The sequence below is a fragment of the Megascapheus bottae genome, chromosome 17, assembly GCF_031878675.1.
Source record: "Megascapheus bottae isolate mThoBot1 chromosome 17, mThoBot2.hap1, whole genome shotgun sequence".
Classification (NCBI taxonomy): domain Eukaryota; kingdom Metazoa; phylum Chordata; class Mammalia; order Rodentia; family Geomyidae; genus Megascapheus; species Megascapheus bottae.
This window is the reverse complement of record NC_143525.1, coordinates 32714121-32732372: the sequence shown is the minus strand read 5'-3', so window position 1 is coordinate 32732372 and position 18252 is coordinate 32714121. Positions and strand designations below refer to the sequence as shown.

General features: G+C 53.1%; 1 protein-coding gene across 1 annotated transcript; it reads right to left on the bottom strand.

Annotated features, from left to right (window-relative positions):
• Positions 1 to 1324: 1324 nt before the first annotated feature.
• Osbpl7 (oxysterol binding protein like 7) lies at positions 1325 to 16227 on the bottom strand. Its single transcript, XM_090350714.1, has 22 exons — positions 16112 to 16227; positions 15879 to 16004; positions 15677 to 15730; positions 14018 to 14131; positions 13588 to 13683; positions 13376 to 13493; positions 12145 to 12248; positions 11344 to 11436; positions 11129 to 11261; positions 10951 to 11045; positions 10686 to 10781; positions 9289 to 9426; positions 8712 to 8805; positions 7634 to 7881; positions 7293 to 7430; positions 4920 to 4983; positions 4735 to 4813; positions 3488 to 3632; positions 3251 to 3395; positions 3043 to 3169; positions 2457 to 2579; positions 1325 to 2316 (listed from the first exon to the last, which is right to left on the bottom strand). The coding sequence occupies exons 1-22, from the start codon at positions 16178 to 16180 to the stop codon at positions 2208 to 2210; spliced, it is 2508 nt and encodes an 835-aa protein (XP_090206840.1). The 5' UTR covers positions 16181 to 16227; the 3' UTR covers positions 1325 to 2207.
• Between the last annotated feature and the right edge of the window lie 2025 nt (positions 16228 to 18252).

Here is an 18252-nt window from a genome sequence, read left to right as displayed (position 1 = left end):
AAAATTGAAGCCAGGTATGATGGCACTCTCCTGTAATCCAGCTCTCAGGAGGCTGAGGCAGCAAGAACAAGGCCAGCCTTGATCTTTGTTTTTGAGAGACAAAAACAAGGGGCTGGGAGTTTGGCCTAGTGGTTGAGTGCTTGCCTAGCATACATGAAGACCTGGGTTCGATTCCTTGGTACCACAAGCATAGAAACTGGAAGTGGTGCTGTGGCTCAAGTGGTAGAGCTCTAGCCTTGAGAAAACCCAAGTGCTCAGGCCCTGAGCTTAAGCCTAGGATTGGCAAAAATAAGCCCAGCATTGCCAGCTGATGCCTGTAATAGCTACTCAGAAGGCACCTGATGATTGCAATAATCTAGCAGGCTTAGCTGCCAAGTTTTTGTAAATGCCTAACTTGCTCGACCACCTGCGAGTGGTTATGGCTGCCCCCATGTGGTCCCATCCCTGTAGTTATTGGCGACAGATCGCATGGTAAAGTGACGTCATAAGGTGACTTCCACCTGTGTGTGGTGTTTACCTTTAAAAGCTCAGTCCCAGTGAAGGTTGGTCAGGTTGCTCTCTTATCAGCCCCAAGGTGGAGAGTAGCCGCTATTCTATTAAAAATGACTCTTGGCTCTGACCATTGAGTGCTGGTGACTATTTCTGGGGGGTTCAGGCCCCCCAAAATGGCTGGGATATTACACAGATCATGGTTCAAAGTCAGCTTGGGAAGGAAAGTCCATGAGACTTATCTCCAATTAACCACCAGAAAACCAGATATGGAACTATGGTTCAATGTAGATCATTATCTTGGAACATAAAAGCTTAGGGACAGTACCCAGGACCTGAGCTCAAGCCTCAAAATGGACAAAACAAAAACAATAAAAAAATCCAAACAAATGCCAGAGACCATTTCTCTCACTGATGAGGCCAGAGGTCTTTCACACAGCAGGCCTGACTCAAGCTCAGAGTGGGCTTTCTCCCTGAGCCTTTACTTTCCAAGGGCTGCCAGCATCCTTGGCATTCTTTGCCTGCAGGTGTCTCCAATCTGCCTTTGTGCCCATCCAGCCCACTCCCACATGCCATTTCCCATGGTACCCTGGATGGGTCTGTGTGGCCAGTTTTCTCTTACAGGGAAACAACCACTGAGTTAGGGGCTACCCTAATCCCTATGACTCTGAAATTTCACTGTATTTGAAAAGAACCTATTTCTAAATAAGGTACATTATTCCCAGGGCTAAGGAGGTACGATTATACATTGATGGAGGATGAGGGATATGATTCAAGGCTGGGGACCTTCTGTGGAGCTTAAAAGCATTTTCCTCAATGAGGTCAGAGGCCAATGTCTGGATCGGTTTTTATTGGAACTTGGAATGTCAGCAATTCACCTGACTCAGGCAAACTGAGCAAATGAGCAGCAAGGATGGCAGACATCCAGTGGGATGTCCAGGCTACATTGAAGAATCCTGCTCGCCCGCAAGCAGGACACAGGCACGTGCACATGTGCACGCACGTGCGCACACACACACATACACACACATACACACACTCCTACACAACTTTACACTCATGCCTGCACACTCCCTCCTCGTGGGCCTGAGGCCAGGCATCTCGGGCTGCTCTCCACCTTTGGGAGAGGCCTTGTCTGCTCTGGGGCATCTGCTGAGGTGAGATGGGAGGGTCCACAGGGAAGCAGAGTCTGCAGGAGCTTTGTAGTTTGGGAGGAGGGGAATCAAAGGGCGCTGGAGAAAGGCCTGCTGGACTGGGGCAGAGGAGCAGACACTGGAGATGAGGCAAGTGGGGGAAAAAAAAGCCATTTCATCTCCTTCACTTACTTGAATTTTACACAGTGGGGCTAGTGCCCTGGTGACAAAAAGCCTGGGTATCATCAAGGGGTCCCCTGTGTCCTAGGAAGGCACTGAAATGGGGAACAGATCTAAGAAGTCTAGCATTTCCTCCAAGCAGCCCTAGGGGGATAGAGAGGGGAATGACAGAGCAAGAAGGGTCTCACATGCCAGTTGCTGGAGCCACAGACTGGAGAAACAGACTGTTTTGACTCCCAACTGTGCAATGGAGGCGAGCTAAGCTGCAGCCCCTCTGGCCAGCAGAGGGGACAGGGCTGGAGGCAGGGGCTGCCTGAGGGGGAGCCTGGTCTCATCCATGGGTCTGTGATAGAGGTAGGGGCAGGAGGAGAGTGGGACCCTGAGCCTCCTGCCCCAGGGCCAGGGCTACCAAAGCACAGCCCCATCCAGGTTCCCATAGCCGGGCTCGGCACGCAGCCTCCAGTATGTGTGGTTAGTCACCCACCACTCCTTGCCAGTGCTGTCTGTCTGCCGCCTGGGGGAAGAGGGTGAGTGTGAGCAGGGGACAGGAGAAGGCAGGCTGGGCTCAGGTACCGCCTCCCACAGTGGTGATCCCACTCCAAAGGGGAGGGGCCTGGGCTGAGGAGAGACAGAGTGGAAGGCGAGGTTGCCCACCTGAAGAAGCGAGCCTGGTGGACAATGTTGTTTTCCTCCATGACTCTCCTCCTGTCTCGCTGCAGCTGCTCGATCCTTCGCTTCTGGGCCTCGGCAGCCTGTATATTCCCTTCCTCCAGATACCTGAAGATCCACGGCCCAGTCAGTGGGGCTCTGCCTCCCACTCGGCCCCAAATCAAAGCCTCTTTCCCCTGCCTGGCTTTGTCTTTGTGGTGCTTGACTAGTGTCGGCTCCAGGCTCTGCAGAAGCCCTGTAAGGAGGCATCTTCGTTTCTTATTTTTATGCAGTTGTGGGTGGGGCTAGAACTCTGGGCCTGGGCACTGTCTCTGAGCTCTTCAGCTCAAGGCTAGTGCTCTACCACTTTGAGCCACAGTGCCACTTCTGGTTTTCTTGTGGTTAATTGGAGACATGAGTCTCACAGACTTTCCTGCCCAGGCTGGCGTTGAACCGTGATCCTCAGATCTTAGCCTCCTGAATAGCTAGGATTACAGGCGTGAGCCACCAGCGCCCAGCAGGACAGACCTTCTTGCAGTGGCATCGGGGCTGGGACACTAAGTCTGGGGGGCTCCTGGGTTGGGGTACTGACCTCTGGTCGGGCCGCAGCCTTGTATCGGTGGACGGCAAGGTCCGTTTCAGCTCTGCAGTCAGTTCATTCAGCTCCAAGGCAAACTGAGTGAAGCCGAAGTTGCGCTCGTGGTCTGGGGGCATGGAGTCTAGGGGGAGGTAAAGGGCTGGGGCAGGGGGTCCTGTGCCACAGTTTCCCTCACCCTACCCGGTTTGCCCAGATTGCTTACTGGGTTTCCAGATGCACTGCCCCCCTGGCGGAGGACCCCGGAACAGCCCCTCATTCCACTTCCCAACGAGCCGGTGCAGGACGCGGCCGCTGCGGCTCAGCACGGCGCCCTGGACTTCATGGATGTTGGAACTCCAGTACTTGGCCTGGGGAGGGACAGGTGGGGCCCCTGCGCTGAGTGACCGGAGAGGCAGAAGCTGCGGGAGGGGGCCGGTGTGATGAGACAGGCCACACCCACCTTGCAGAACGTGATCTTGCAGTGGCAGGAGCTGTCCTGCGTGTTCCGGATCAACACCTCCCCGTAGTGCTCGATCCAGCGCTGGCCGCTCAGGATGTTGTGAATGCAGGATGTCACCTTGTTCCATTCAAAGTGGTCCCCAAACCTGAGAGAGGCAGGAGACGGGAGGGATGTGGTGGGCCCAGGGGAACAAGTGGTACAGGTCACGTGGCTCTGGGGAAGGTGAGGGAGGACTCGGTAAAGGTGTCTCTCACAATACACCCATGTGCCTAAGAGATGGAGGTAAAAAGCAGTGAGGCACTGGTGTCTCATGCCTGTAATCCTAGCTACTCAGAAGACTGAGATCTAAGATTCTTGGTTGGAAACCAGCTCAGGAAGGAAAGTCCATGAGAGTCCTATCTCCAATCAGCCACCAAAAAGCTAGAAGTGGAGGTGTGCATGGCTCAGTGGTATAGCACCAATTTTGAGAGAAAAAGCTAAGTGAGAGCATGAGGCTCTAAGTTTAGGCCCCAGTATTAGCAGGGGAAAAAATGAGGATGAAAATAGGAAAGGTCCCTGTTACTGAATCTCCTTTCTTCTCTGGCTTCAGTTACCCACCTGTAGAGTGAGGGTGGGTTATTTATTTATTTAGCCAGTCCTGTGGTTTGAACTCGGGGCCTGAGCACTGTCCTTGGGCTTTTTCCTCAAGGCTAGCACTCTGCCACTTGAGCCACAGCACCATTTCTGGCTTTTTGTATGTATGTGGTACTGAGGAATCGGACCCGGGTCTTTGTGTATGCTAGGCAAGCACTCTACCACTAGGCCAAACTCCCAGCCCCAAGTGAGGGTTTTTAGTTTTTTTGTGTGTGAGACTGGAATCTGCTGCTTTGGCACATTGGCAAGCAACAGAGCCATGCTCCAATCCCTGTAGAATGAGCTTAGATGGGGGCTGTTCACATGAGACTGTGACCCATTAGTCCTGACATGAATTTAGATGCACGTGTGAGTGTTGAGTGCATCTCTTTGTGTGAATCATAGTCAAAACTGCAAGATGCCAAATCAGTCAGAATGCATTGATCCCTCCATCTTTACTGCTCCGAGGCGTCTCACCTTTTTTTTTTTTTTTTTTTTTTTTTTATCATCACAGTTGCAGCAAATGCAGGTGTAAAAATGGATAGCGTTGTCCCCAGTTCCAGCAGCCTCGGGAGCACAGGCCCCCATAAGCAGCCTGGGGTACGGCTTGGCTGTTGTAAGTTTCTGGTACTCACCTGGGCAGGCTAACGTTGACTGTCCCCACTGGCACGATCTCTAGGGATTTGCCCCAGAATTTGTTCTTCCACTTCATATCTGGAGTTGGGTTGGGAAAGGGGCAGGAAACAGCAAAGTCCAGAGGGTGTCCCAGCCACTTCCTGGCTGTCTTTTACCCCTGGCTCCACCCGGCCCCACCCCTCACCTTGCCAAAAGATGAAGTTGTCCGACTCTGCGTGGCATGCCGAGATGGGAGGGTGGTGGGAGACCTTGGTGAGCAAAGCAGTTCTTTTGAGGCTGTCCCTAGGAAGCCTTGGGGTCTAGGCTTGGCACTGGGAGCCTCCCAAAGCTCCCTGCCCCCACCCCAGTTCCCTGGGAACCAGACCAGTCAGTTCCAGGTCTCTTGCTGCTACCATTCTTGGCCACAGTCCAGATCCATATCCTCTGTGCTCCACAAGGCCCTCTGTTCTTCCTCTTGCCTACTCAGGGGCTCCCTTGGAACCCCGTCAATGATGCCCTTGAACAGCACTGCTCAGACCTACAGTTTTCCTAACAGTGCCTACGGCCTTTACCTTGTGCCCTGTGTGAAACCCAACCCTTCCCCTGAGGACCCTCTTCTCTCCCAGTCTCCTCTGCTGAAAGCTGATCACACCCTCGGGCTCCACCCCACACTCCAGCAAACACTTGGCCTTGTCCTCACTTGGAACGGCTCCAATGTGACCTTCAACTCCCACATTCCACAGCACCCCCTCGTCCCTCCTCTCCTTGTTCCCTGTCCCCTACAACACTGGCTAGGATGTCCTCTCAAATGGTTCTGCTTTCTCCTGGGCTGCCATCCCCACCCTACCTTCCCTTCTATTCTCTCCCCTACGACCCTCAGCAACCTTTTCCTACCACTCTCCAGAAATGATGCTGGCACGGGCTCCTCTGTATACCACTGGATCCAATCTTTTTCCTGACATATAGAAAAACTTCCAATTCCACATCACTGTACATCTGGCAGTCCCATTCCCTATCAATCCCACAAGAATCTGGACCCAAGCTAGTCTCTTTACAACCTTTGCCTCCAGGTCAAAGGAAATGCCTCTGAATGTCACACCCCACCTGTTTCTCCACAGTGTCTCAGCCCTCCCAATCCTCTCCCTTTTCTGCTCCATCAGTCCTGTCCTCCCATCTCAGTGAGCAAGCCTCCCCTTTTTAGACCTATACATCTCTGCAGGAATGAGAGCTTGTTTCCTACTGTACACTCAGCTGTACTATTTCAAATTGCTACCAGCTTTCCATAAATTCTGCCAGGCTGCTGGTGGCTCACGCCTGTGGTCCTAGCTACTCAGGAGGCTGAAATCTGAGGATTGAAGTTCAAGCCAGCCCCGGGCAGACAAACCCATGAGACTTATCTCCAATTAACTAGGTTATTCTTATATCCAATAAATTACCAAAAAGCTAGAAGTAGAGCTGTGGCTCAAAAGATAAAGAGTACAAATCTTGAGCAAAATAAGCTCAGGGACAGCACCCAGGCCCTGAGTTTGAGCCCCAGGATTGACAAGAAAAAAACATCAAAACCACACCTGACATTCCCAGGACCAATGACCCTTTGCTCTCCTGTTCAGACATACACAGGGAGTCCCCAGTGACACTGCCCACACTCAACTGAACACTCTCAGACCTGCTAGCTCCACAAAGCTCCGGGCTCTGACCTCAGCCATACTCGGCATCTCCTGTGGAAGTCCAGCCTACATGGCAGCATGTCTTCCCTCAGTTTCCATCCTGATAACCAGCACCTCCCATGCCCACTGCATCCCTTCTAACTTCCTCCCACTGACCATCTCCCCCACCCTTACTCTGCCAGGATCCCTCTCTAGACCTGTTTCAGGTGTGACCCCATGAGAAGTGGCCTTGGGGCAGAACTCTCCACCCAACACATTCCATGTACCTGGCAAAGTGCCACTACCCCATGCTCTCCATCCTGCTGACCCCAAGTCCTGTCAAGGGCAGCACACAGAGTTCTTGAACACAGTGTTCTACAGCTAAGTACAGGACTTCTTCAGCACTTAGAGAAGGCTTTAACTGCCCCTGGCAATTGTCACACACCACTGCCTGTGTTCTTTACATGGCCTAGCTCTGAGCATGCTGCTTTACTCTTCCCAATCCTGCCCACCTCCCCACCGCCATCAGGATTCACTGCTCACTTTCTCTACAAGGCTCCTCGGGATTGAGCCTTCCCTGCATTCCAGCTCCATCTTTAACCTTGGTGACTTATCCACCTTCTCCTTCACACTGTCTGGTCCACCCCACTTCCCCAAGCTCCTCTACTCCATGGCTTTCTCCCACTCATCCTTTAAGACCTGGATCGAGGTCACCTCCTAGAGCGTGCCTTCCTGAGTACCACTTCCAGGGTCCTGCCAAGGGAGCAGAGACCTCCACCTTTATAAGATGCCACTGGGCCTGGTCCAGGCTCCCTGTACCATGCTTTTCCCCATGCCTTGGTGGTATTATTCATTCAACCTGAGATCCCTGAAGCCCAGATCCTCCTCTGCCCCAGCCCTGGAGGCCAGCCCTACCACTCTAGGGACAATACCTGCTCACTGATGAAGCGGAAGCCCCGGTCCGGCCGTTCACACTCGTAGGTCTCCCCCAGGACAGGGTTGAAGGGCTTGCAGCCTGCTCGGTGGTATGTGGAGGAGTAGGCGGAGACGGCAAAGGCTGCTATATACACCTGCAGGAAGGGCAGGGACAATACAATTGGGGAGCGGGGAAGGTAGGGAGCTGAGAGGGGGGTCTTGCAAAGGGGACAACAGCAGAGTCTAGGGTCTTAATGAGGAAGTCTAAGCTCAAGGATCAGCACAGACAGGACTTTGGGAGGCAAGGGTTTGAAAGACAGGAGATAGGGGTCGACAGGGAAGAGCCTTGGGCAGGTACCATGCGCTCGCAAGGGTCAGTCACACGGCTGGCCTGGTCCAGGAGGCTGCTGTACTCCAGCTCCTCACAGAGCCGCTGCAACGTGTTGAGTGGCTCGTTGAGCTGCACGGGCATCGACACCTTGGACAGGTCTTTGCCAATGTTATTACGCAGGATGTTCCACAGGCTCACATCCGCTCCAGGCCCACTGGCAGCTGGCAGGCAGCGACGGCGGGGGGGCCCAGAAGCTTTCCCTGGAACACACCCCCCTGGGGCCAAACCCGCCATGTCAGTCTCGCAGGGACACTGGCGCTCCACATTCAGTGGGTCCCTGTCTGTGCTAGTGGGTATGCTCATGCCCAGGGCCCTTTTCTGCCTACTATGTGTGGGCAGGGTAACTGATGATCTAGCTGTTGACAAGCTGCTGTGGATTTACACCAGAGAGGACAGTTTCCTTTCTATCCACAATGTCCTAGAAGTCCCCAGAGCTCCCTTTCCTTGCCTCTGATACCCTAATAAACAGAAGAGGCAACAAGATGTAGATGAGTAATCATGTACTGGTGGCTTATGCCTGTAACCTTAGCTACTCAGGAGGTCGAGATCTGAGGATCGTAGTTCAAAGTCAGCCCAGATAGACAAATCTTCAATTAATCAGCAAAGAGCTAGAAGTGGAGGTGTGGCTCAAGTGGTAGAGTGTCAGGCTTAAATGGAAAAAACTAAGCAAAAGTGAGGCCCTGAGTTCAAACTCCGGTATTGGCCCATCTATACACAAAAGATGTAGATTATTCAGCCTCTTTTGTAGAGGAGGGAAAAGGGTCTAAGTAACATGAGAGGCTCCAGGCCACTCTGTCATAAACTGGCAAAGCAAGGTCTTTTGTCTGTTTTTCAGACTTGTGGGATCTTCTTTTCTGTCAGGCCCTAAGCAAGTATTCTTGCCTAGTAGGACAAAGGCCAGAACCAGGCCTAAACCTCTTGGGGTAGCACTCAAAGCCATGAACTCTTTGGTTATCACAGGTATGTTCTCTGCATGGGCCCTGGGTAAATATACTTTCTCCATCTGCCCCTTTCCAGACCCACTGCCCACACACCCAGCTGGTACCTTTCTGGTAGCACTCGGCTCCCCTGAGGTCTAGCACTTCCTCAGACAGGCTGGTAGTGATTTCACTGGTGCACGACTCTTCTTCCTCAGAGCCCTGGGCCAGAACATATGACAAGCTGGGCAGACTGGGCTTCCCCAGGCAGCTGAGCAGTGCCCAGGGCCTAGCAAGAAGGTGCCCAGTTGGCCCTTTGGGAGGAAGGGAAAGAGAAAGAATGGTGATCTTTGTGTCCCCAAGCACTCCCCTGGGAGGGCTAACATCATAAACTGTGCCCGCCTCCACCTAGGAGGGGAGGACAGAGCTCAACCAATATGAAAGAACTTGGAAAACTGTCAGGACACCAAGGGAAGGGAGGTTAAGGGGATGGGAGGAGGCTGAATTTAGGGGTGACAGGGTTAAGAAGGTGACATGGTGTCCCGGGAAGATGGCTAGAGGTAGATCTGAAGTTGTTTCAGAGAACCCAGTAAACCGGAAGAAGACTCCCCAGCAGAGGTTTCTGTGTAAAGCCACATCTTTCTGGGCCCACCTGGATCTTCCCAAAGTCCTTCCCCTCTCCCTGCCAGCTTCTTCCTCCCTCACCTCATTCTCAGAAGAGCTGGCGGACAGCAGAACCTCGCAGGCATCAAAGAACTCTGTGTGGGAGTCGGCAAGGGACAGGACGCTGCTCTGGGACAACTGGGGGGTCAGCTCTCGGCCCTTCATGTACAGAGCTTCTTGCTGTGGGAACAGATGGGCATCAGGCCCTGGAGGGCAGACAGGCCTCCTGGCCTGGCCATTTCCTCTGGAGGGACTCAGAGCCTGACACCTGCTGAGCAGGCAGAGGAGAGGGAGTGGGGAACAAACTGCAGCCTGAGAGGAGGACGCATGGGGTCCGTAATCCCTGCTTACACTTCCTGGCGCTGACTGAGCCCTTTGGCTGTGTTGAGTCATTCAAACCTGACACCCACCCCTGCTTTATAAGTGTTGGTGCCCCCATCAGGGCACTGAGGCTCAGCTCAGCAGGAGCCCGATTCAGACCCACCGAGTCCAGCCCTAGAGTCCAGTTCAAAACCGTGGCAGCCTTGTCCTCATCAGTTAAGATTCTTTGGGCTTCAGTTTTATCACATGGAGATGAATAATCACCTTCATGGACTCTAAAGTAATAGCTTTCTGTAGATGTTAAGGATCAGTTAAAAATAGCTGTGTGGGGAAAAAAAAACAACTGTCGGCTGAGCTTGGTGGTGTACGCACATAATCTCTGTACTCAGGGGCAAAGGTGAGAGGATCTAGGCTTCAAAGCCATTCTGGGCAAAGTAAGTGAAACCCTGTCTCAGAAGCAAATACAAGCAAGAAGACTGGAGATGTGGTTCAGTGAACCAGCATCCGATCTATGCAAGGGATCTAGCTAGCGTATGAGAGGTCCTGGGTTCAATGACCATAATTTTTTTTGCCAGTCCTGGGGCTTGAACTCAAGGCCTGAGCACTGTCCTTGAAAGCCCAAGGCCAGCGCTCTACCATTTGAGCCCCAGCACTACGTAGGCTTTTTTCAGTGTATGTGGTTCTGAGGAATCAAACCCAGAGCATCATGCTTGCTAGACAAGCACTCTACCACTAGACCAAACTCCCGGCCCTGAGTAATTTTTTTAAAAAAGGAAAAAAAATTGCTCGTGTGTGTGTCAGTACTGGGGCTAGAACTCAGGGCTACATGCTCTCACTTGGCTTTTTTTGCCCAAGGCTGACACCCTACTACTGAGCCATACCTCCACTTCTGGCTCATTACTAGTTCACTGGAGCCAGGAGTCTCACAGACTTTTCTGCCTGGGCCAGCTTCAAGTCAATCTCAGCCTCCTGAGCAGTTAGAATTATAGGCACGAGCCACTAGCACCTCGCCTATCTCAGCTATTTCAGGACTAAAAAATGACCACTGCTACTACTCAGGCCTTCACTCCTGCCAGAAAAAAATGGCGCCCCTTCCCTTCAGCCACCCCACTTCTTACCTCCTCAGGATTGAGGGAGCTGAAGGAGTCTGCGGTGGTGTCTGAGGAAATGGACAGAGAGTGAAGACGTCTCTGCCCAGCGGGAGCCTCGGAGTCCTGAGGCAGAGGATGAGAAGATAGGGGGCAGAGGCTGAAATGCTCCCCAACCTGCCACTTTTCACTTCCTCAGGGCCTGCCTGCGCCATCCTCTCAGCCCAGGTGTAGACCTGCTATAGGATCTTCCTGGAGCCCTCCCCCTGACCAGCCCCCCATCCCCAAGGCTCACCCCCATCCGTGATAGCTCCGAGCCTTGGTGCAGGTCCTTCAGTCGATCCCGCTCAGTGGTGAGGGCAGCCAAAACGCTGCTGAGGGAGCTGTGTACTATCAGGGGAGGGCAGGTCGTCAGACTCCTGGCCCTCGTCCCCCCACTCCTCTCTGTCCCCCCACCCCTGGTGTACACTCACCCTTCTGAGCCAGGGCCCAGAAACTGCGCTGCAGGTGGGCATAGTCTGGGGGTGGCAGCCCACGGGGACCTGAGGAGTCTCGAGACTCCAGGTAGCGGGACAGGTTGGGAACAGATCCGTGGAGACGACCCACCTGCAGTGAAAGGGAGTAAGTGAAGGGACAGCTTCCTCGGGGGACCCCACCCCTGCAATTCGGGGCCCACAGTCCATCTCACCCGTCCAATGGTGTCATCCTTGGCAAAGCTCTGCGTGCACCACATGCGACTGGTCCGTTTTCCTTTCTTGGGTCTCTCTGTTGTCACAGAGGCCTGGAAGGTTGAGATGGGGATAATTGCATTTGACTGGCAGTAGCCAGCCATGCTCAGGGAAGGCATGGAGAACAACACAGGTGACCCTAGGTACATATGGGGTCACCATATGAGGGGTGACCACAGAAGTTGCTGAGAGCCAGCCTCGGCGGGCTGGACCAGGACAGAGGCAGCTGAGCAGTTAAGTGGCTCTTCAGAAAACCACAGTGAGGGCCGGGAGTTTGGCCTAGTGGTTAAAGTGCTTGCCTAGCATGCACAAAGACCCGGGTTCAATTCCTCGGTACCACATACATAGAAAAAGCCGGAAGTGGTGCTGAGGCTCAAGTGGTAGAGCTCTAGCCTTGAGAAAGTCCAAGGACAGTGCTCAGGCCCTGAGCTCAAGCCCAGGACTGGCAAAAAAAAAAAAAAAAAAAAAAGAAAACCACAGTGAGTCTGGTGCTGGCTGGCTCATGTCTGTATTCCTAGCAACCAAGAGGCTGAGGATTGAGGATCAAAGCTAGCTGGGGCAAGAAAGGCAGTGAGACTCTTATCTCCAATGAGCCACCTAAAATCCAGAAGTAAGGCTCAAGCCCTACCACTCACCACCCCCCACCCCCCGCAAAAAAAAAAAAGGGAAGAAAAAGAAAGACCACAGTGATTTGGCTAGAAATGAAAACCTATGCCAGGAGAAGAGGAGGAGGCAGCTTTTATCCCCACCCTGGCCCTTACCTGGTGTGTAGGGATCACAGGGGCTGAGGGGATTCGGTGCAGGGACTCGAGGCTCTGGAGGAGTCTGTGTAGTTCTTGCAGCTTCCCCTGACACTCTGAGAGAGCTGGGGGAGAAGAAAGGAGAATGTTGCTCTCCCAGAACCAGCCAGGGATCCCAATCTGTCCCATGGCTTCCTTCCTCCAAAGGGGCCAAGAAAACCTTCACACTACTCGCCTCCTTTCTAGATGGGTCCAAAGCACTTATAGGGCTCTGCTGCCTTCCTGGCCTTCCCGAAGCTCCATCTGCCCTGTCTGCAGATCACTTTCACCTCTGCTCCCTCTACAGGGTACCCTACTTCTCTCTTGATCTTGGTGTGAATTTCCCTCTCGGGGGCCAACATCTCAGTCTCCTACTGCTGAAACTGAATTCTAAAGCACATTCTCGCCCTGGATTTTTGCCCATGAGGGCATTGAGTATCTTTGTCTGGAGTCTGGCTCTGGTCTGTCTGTGTGCCTAGTCCAAGCCCTGTTTCATCTGTATGACTGGGGCCCCTAGCTGAGCACAACTGACCCATCCCCCGCCCCCCCCCCAAAAAAAAAGCCAGGCACCAATGGCTCATATGTGTAATCCTAGCTACTCAGGAAGCTGAGAGCTGAGGACTGAGGCTCAAAGCCAGCTTAGGCACAAAATGTCCGTGAGACTTTGTGTGTGTGTGTGTGTGTGTGTGTGTGTGTGTGTGTGTGTGTTAGTCATGGACTTGAACTCTGGGCCTAGGCACTGTCCTTGAGCTCTTCAACTCAAGGCTATCACCCTACCCTGGAGCCACAGCACCACTTCTGGTTTTCTAATGGCTTATTGGAGAGAAGAGTCTCATGGACTTTAGTGCCTGGACTAGCTTTGAACCACGATCCTCAGATCTCGTCCTCCTGAGTAGCTACGATTACAGGCGTGAGCCACCGGCAGCCGGCCTGTGAGACTCTTATTTCCAATTAACTGCCCAGGAAACCGAAAGTGGCACTGTGGCTCAAGTGGTAGAGCACTAGCCTTGAGCTGAAGAGCTTGGGGACAGTGCCCAGGCCCAGAGTTCAAGCCCCATGACTGCCATATATACATATTGGGGCCTCTTGGGGGAGAATCTACCAAAGGGACTTTAATCATCCTATAGGTAGAAGCACCTCTCCATTCACACTGGGGCTCCTAAACCCAGCAGCCTGGACTTTATGCATGCAGATACTGAACTAGAACCCTTACCATGGGAGCAGCGGTCTAGGCCATCACTGTCCCTCAACCAGGAAGACACCTTCTCCCGAGGTCCAACACCAGGTAGGGCCGAGGCACTACTCGTTGTTAGAAGTTGGGTGCCAGGAACCTGTGGGTGAACCAAGAGTCAGGAACGGTGGTGTCTACCTCCCCTGCTCTCACAGATTCCCCCCAGCCACATCTCACCCTGGGGCCTGTCCTACCTTCCGATGAGCACTGCTGGGCATGGCTAAGCGCTGCGCCAGGCGGTGGGCACGGAGCTGGGCCACCCAGCTTTGGAAAAGGTCCTGGGATTTGATCTGCACAAGTGTTGGAGAAAAGGTCTACTTTCCAAGAACAAGAATCTGGGGTTCCAGTCCCCAGGCAAGAGGAGCTCTCTCGGCTAGTTTGCACAACCCCCTCTCTCCTGCAGGCTCGCGGAATGCAACATCCCAGTGTGAGAGCCCTTGGCTCTGTGTCTCTTCACGTAACAGTCAAAAGGATGAATCTGCCTTTGCCTGTTTTTATGATGGCAACTTTTTGACAACTTAGGAAAAGATCTTGAGACCCACAGACCCCGAGTCTCTGGGCCTGTGCCACAATACCTCTGCCATCAAGGGGACCAGAACACTTCCTGTCTCCCAGATGTTTCACCTTGAGGTGGTAGATGTTGTCTTCGGTATCCAGATCAATGCGCTGAGCCTTTTTGTTGATGGACATGACGGAGAGCCGGACATCAATGGAGCCATGGAGTTTCCCCTTGGTGATCTGGGGTGGAGGATTAGTGAAGGGTAGGGGTTGGCTTTAGGCTCCTAGGTTCAAGAGCCAGACAGCAATTCACCCTCAAGTCCAAGTCACACTAAAAGGGCATTGGTAATCATCTTCCGTCTACATAATGTTTTATTATATCCAGCTTCTTGCTGAGCTCGAGGAAGTCACAGAGCAAAGGTCTGCATGGCAGAAGGAAACACCTGGAGTCTAGCTTTGCTCCTTATTCCCAGCATAAGAATGGGGATAAGAACCAGGGTGAGAAAGCACCCATTCCTGGGGTACCTAGTTGGTAATCAGGAGCATCCAGAGAATTTGCAGTGCATTTTTCCCCCAGCCCTCCTGATAACTTTATATAAGTGTGTGAGGGCCGGGAGTTTGGCCTAGTGGTTAAAGTGCTTGTCTAACATGCATGAAGACCCGGGTTCGATTCCTCGGCACCACATACATAGAAAAAAGCCGGAAGTGGTGCTGAGGCTCAAGAGGTAGAGCTCTAGCCTTGAGAAAGTCCAAGGACAGTGCTCAGGCCCTGAGCTCAAGCCCAGGACTGGCAAAAAAAAAAAAAAAATGTGTGAGCGTGCTCCTAGTCTATGGGGAGGGTGCCGATGCCCAGGGAAGTTGAGTTGTCCCTCAGCATCCTTGGGGGATGCATGAAAATACAGAAATGTATGGACACTCAAGACCCTCACATAAAAAGGTAGTATTTGGTGGGGTGCTGGTGGTTCATGTCTGTAATCGTAGCTACTCAGGAAGCTGAGATCTGAGGATTGAGGTTGAAAGTCAGCTCGGGCACAGGAAAGTCCGTGAGACCCTTATCTTCAATTAACCACCAGAAAACCGGAAGTGGTAATATGGCTCAAGTGGTAGAGCAGAGCACTAGCCTTGAGCTAAAGAGCCCAGGCCCAGGGTTCAAGCCCTGTGATCCACAACAATAACAACAACAAAAAGTAGCATTTGCATAAAGCCCATGCATACTCTTTTCTTTTTTGCTAGTCCTGGGGCTTGTACTCAGGCCCTGAGCTTCCTTTGCTCAAGGTTAGTACTCTATCACTTGAACCCCAGCACTACTTCTTTTTCTGTTTATGTAGTATTGAGGAATGGAACCCAGGGCTTCATGCATGCTAGGCAAGCACTCCATACCATTAAGCCACATTCCCAGCCCCTCAGCTATACTCTTCTGAACCCTGTAAGTCACTTCTAGATTATACATTGTACCTAACATTATGTAAATATTATGTAAACAGTTGTAATATTGGATTATTTGGTGAATAGTGACAAGAAACTGTACATGATCAGTACAGATGCAATTTGATATAAATCATTTTATATATGTATTTGACTTTATCTACAGTTGGTTGAATCTGCAAGTTGAGAAGCTAGAGGATACAGTGATCCAATTATAAATTGCCTGGGGACACACACTCAGGTACCCTGGGTACAATCCCTGCTCTGGCTGATTCCAGATCTCCCCCCTCCTGCAGCCTGCTCAGAGCATTCTGAAAAAAAGACTCCTCTCACACCTCCTGAGCCAGGGCCCTGACTTACGTCTTGCCTGGTTGTGGCATAGTGCAGGATCCCATCCTCAAGCACAAAGTACCTCTGTGACGTTGCCCCAGAAGGGATAGGAATGTGCGGCCGGGAGAACAAGGTGGAGAGAGAGCAAACACACAGACTTTTCCATATAGAAATACCAGAGCAGCCCAGCAACCTCCCACACACGGCCCCTCCCCTTGCCCTGTCACCCTACCTTGTGCCAGCCCTTCAGAGGCCACTTCCTCTTCTTGAGCAGGTGGCCTTCCTGCCTCTCAGGCATGATGCCTTCTGTTCCCAGCCTGCCCCGAGGCTCCTCCACCACCTCCCACAGTTCAGAGGTCTGCAGTTGAGGACGGGGAGAGGGCAGTTGCTGAAGAGCCCACCACATCTACTCCCTTCCACCTGGGTCCCGAACAAGGCCCACCCATTGGTGCTCCCTTTTCAGACCTGTTGGGCGCTGCTGGGCTTCGAGGACTGAGTACTCTCAGCCAGGCTGTCCCTCTCTTGGAAGTCCATGGAGGAAGAGGGTACAGCCGAGTGGAAGGCAAAGGATGTCACCTTGTTTGGGGAAGGACCTAGAAGCAAGCGAGAGATCACTAGAACACAGACCGAGCTATCACCGATCCCCAACCACAAACCAAGATAAAAGGTAGACAGAGTATGTGGTGGAAACCTCAGAAACCGGGCCCGTTCCACCTCAGAAACCTAACCCTGGGCTCCAGGAAACAATTGGTGTTTTCTCAGAAGAATTCCCTGTGGAGGTGGGGTGGGAGGGGTGAGGCTGGTCTCCAAGAAAAGGCAGACTCAGAGACTGGGCAGGTAAGAACTCATCAATCCAGCTGCCTCTTCCACCAGAACTCCTGTGCCCCACCACCATGGCTTGGTGACTACTCTGCCATAACCATTTTGCAAAGAATCCTTGAGATTCTCACCAACTGGATCCCATAGCCTCTAGTTCTTGAGTTCCCATTTTTATTATTTTTTGGCACGGGGACAACTCCTATCTCCCCACCCCCTGTGTTTCTCCCCACCAAGCATACCCATCTTGGACCCTCATTTACCCTCAAAGCTTCGCCATGTGCTTTGTATGATCCCAGTCCTGTGGCTCCTGAGAAGTACCTCCCACCCAGAGAGCGCAGAACGCTGGCTGATAGACAATGTGGGCGTGCAAAGAAGTGGCCAAGAACTCGCTGAGGTCCGCCCAGGTCCTGCAGCCATGCCCACAGGCACCCTTGGCACAGGCCCTGGCCATCCTGGCTCCACTGGGATATCAATAATGCATGAGGTTATGGCCAGGGGGGAACCCGGCGGGGAGGGGACTAGAGGGGCGAGGTTGGACTGGAGAAGCAGCACAGATCTCCTGATCAGTGCCAGCCAGCACCTGAGGAGCCCAGGCAGGAATCAGAAAGGGACAGGGTGTAGCAGTTGGCAGGCTAAGGGTGGCAGGAGGTCACAGCACAGGGATCTAGGTTGAAAGAGGCTGATCCAAGGGAGAACTCCTACCATCAGGCATTGAAAGTTGCTAAACTCTGCGGGTGTCTGGGTATCTCCCTTGCCCTGGCCCCTGGGACTGCCTGCAGGGAGGTGGAAGAAGGGATGTTGGGGGGGAGGGAGGCTGCTAGTAGGGAGGAAGAGGTTGAGATAAGCCAGGTGGGTACTCCTCCCCTCTGCCACCTCCATTCTCAGCCCTGTCTCTAGACAAGCAGACTCCCCAGCTCTAGGTAGGAGGAGGCCCTCCCGGCGAGTGGCAGGTAGGACCAGCCAGGCCCCCTTACCACAAGGTCCATGGACGCCAGTGCTCCTTGGCCCGCTCTGCCTCTGAGTCACTGTCTCCGAGTCACCCGGCTACCTTCTCACAGAGCTAGGCAGTGGCAGCGGCAGCTGCTGCAGGAACCAGGAAGGAAGGAGACGTCGGAGCCTCCCCTCCAGCCGGATCTCCCCACCTGCCCCTCCCCCGCCGCCTCCTCCCGCCAAGCTCCGGGCGGCCGCTCAGCTCTGCCCCCCTGCTCCCCGGAGGACTCAGGGCGCAGTCACCAAAGTGGCTTGGAATAGGGGGCACAGTCACTACAGCAAAGTTCCAGACAGATCAGAGGACTGGCACCCGTGGGCCTCCCGCCAGTGGTGCTATAGGGTTTATTCTAACTGGTAGGAACTTGCCCCCGGGAGTGCCCAAACCCCTTTCCTTATTGACCCTGGCATCTCATTTTACACCTAAAGTAACTACAAAAATTTGGAGCCAGCAAAGGTGATCTGATTGATGGAAAGGGTCAGATGACCTCCCTCCAACCCCCCACCCTCCACCCCCGACTCCTAAACATAGACCGTGCCAAGAGCTGAGTCAGCAGGGAAATCAAGGCAGGCGGCAGAGACAGCCTGCAGTCCTGCAGAGGCTGGCCAGTGGGGGTCTGGAAATGCCCAAGTAGTAAAACAAAACTCCAGGGTACCGAGTCTCCAGGAGGGGGACAGGTATGGGGCAGTCACCAGCTGGCTGTTACAATGGAAAGCTAACTTGGGTCCCCTCACCTGTCTTTCTGGGCACATTTATACTTCTGCTGGAGTACTGTGTTCAATTGCTTAGTGTGAAAATT

What these genes read in the sequence shown, in the direction of transcription:
- Osbpl7 (XM_090350714.1), bottom strand. Translation starts at nt 16,180, where the DNA reads ATGGACTTCCAAGAGAGGGACAGCCTGGCTGAGAGTACTCAGTCCTCG. An exon ending in GCTCCCTCAATCCTGAGGAG is followed by an intron (nt 9,427 to 10,685) that starts GTAAGAAGTGGG and finishes CTGTTCCCACAG; the next exon opens with CAAGAAGCTCTGTACATGAA. An exon ending in GCAAGATCACGTTCTGCAAG is followed by an intron (nt 3,396 to 3,487) that starts GTGGGTGTGGCC and finishes GTCCCTCCCCAG; the next exon opens with GCCAAGTACTGGAGTTCCAA.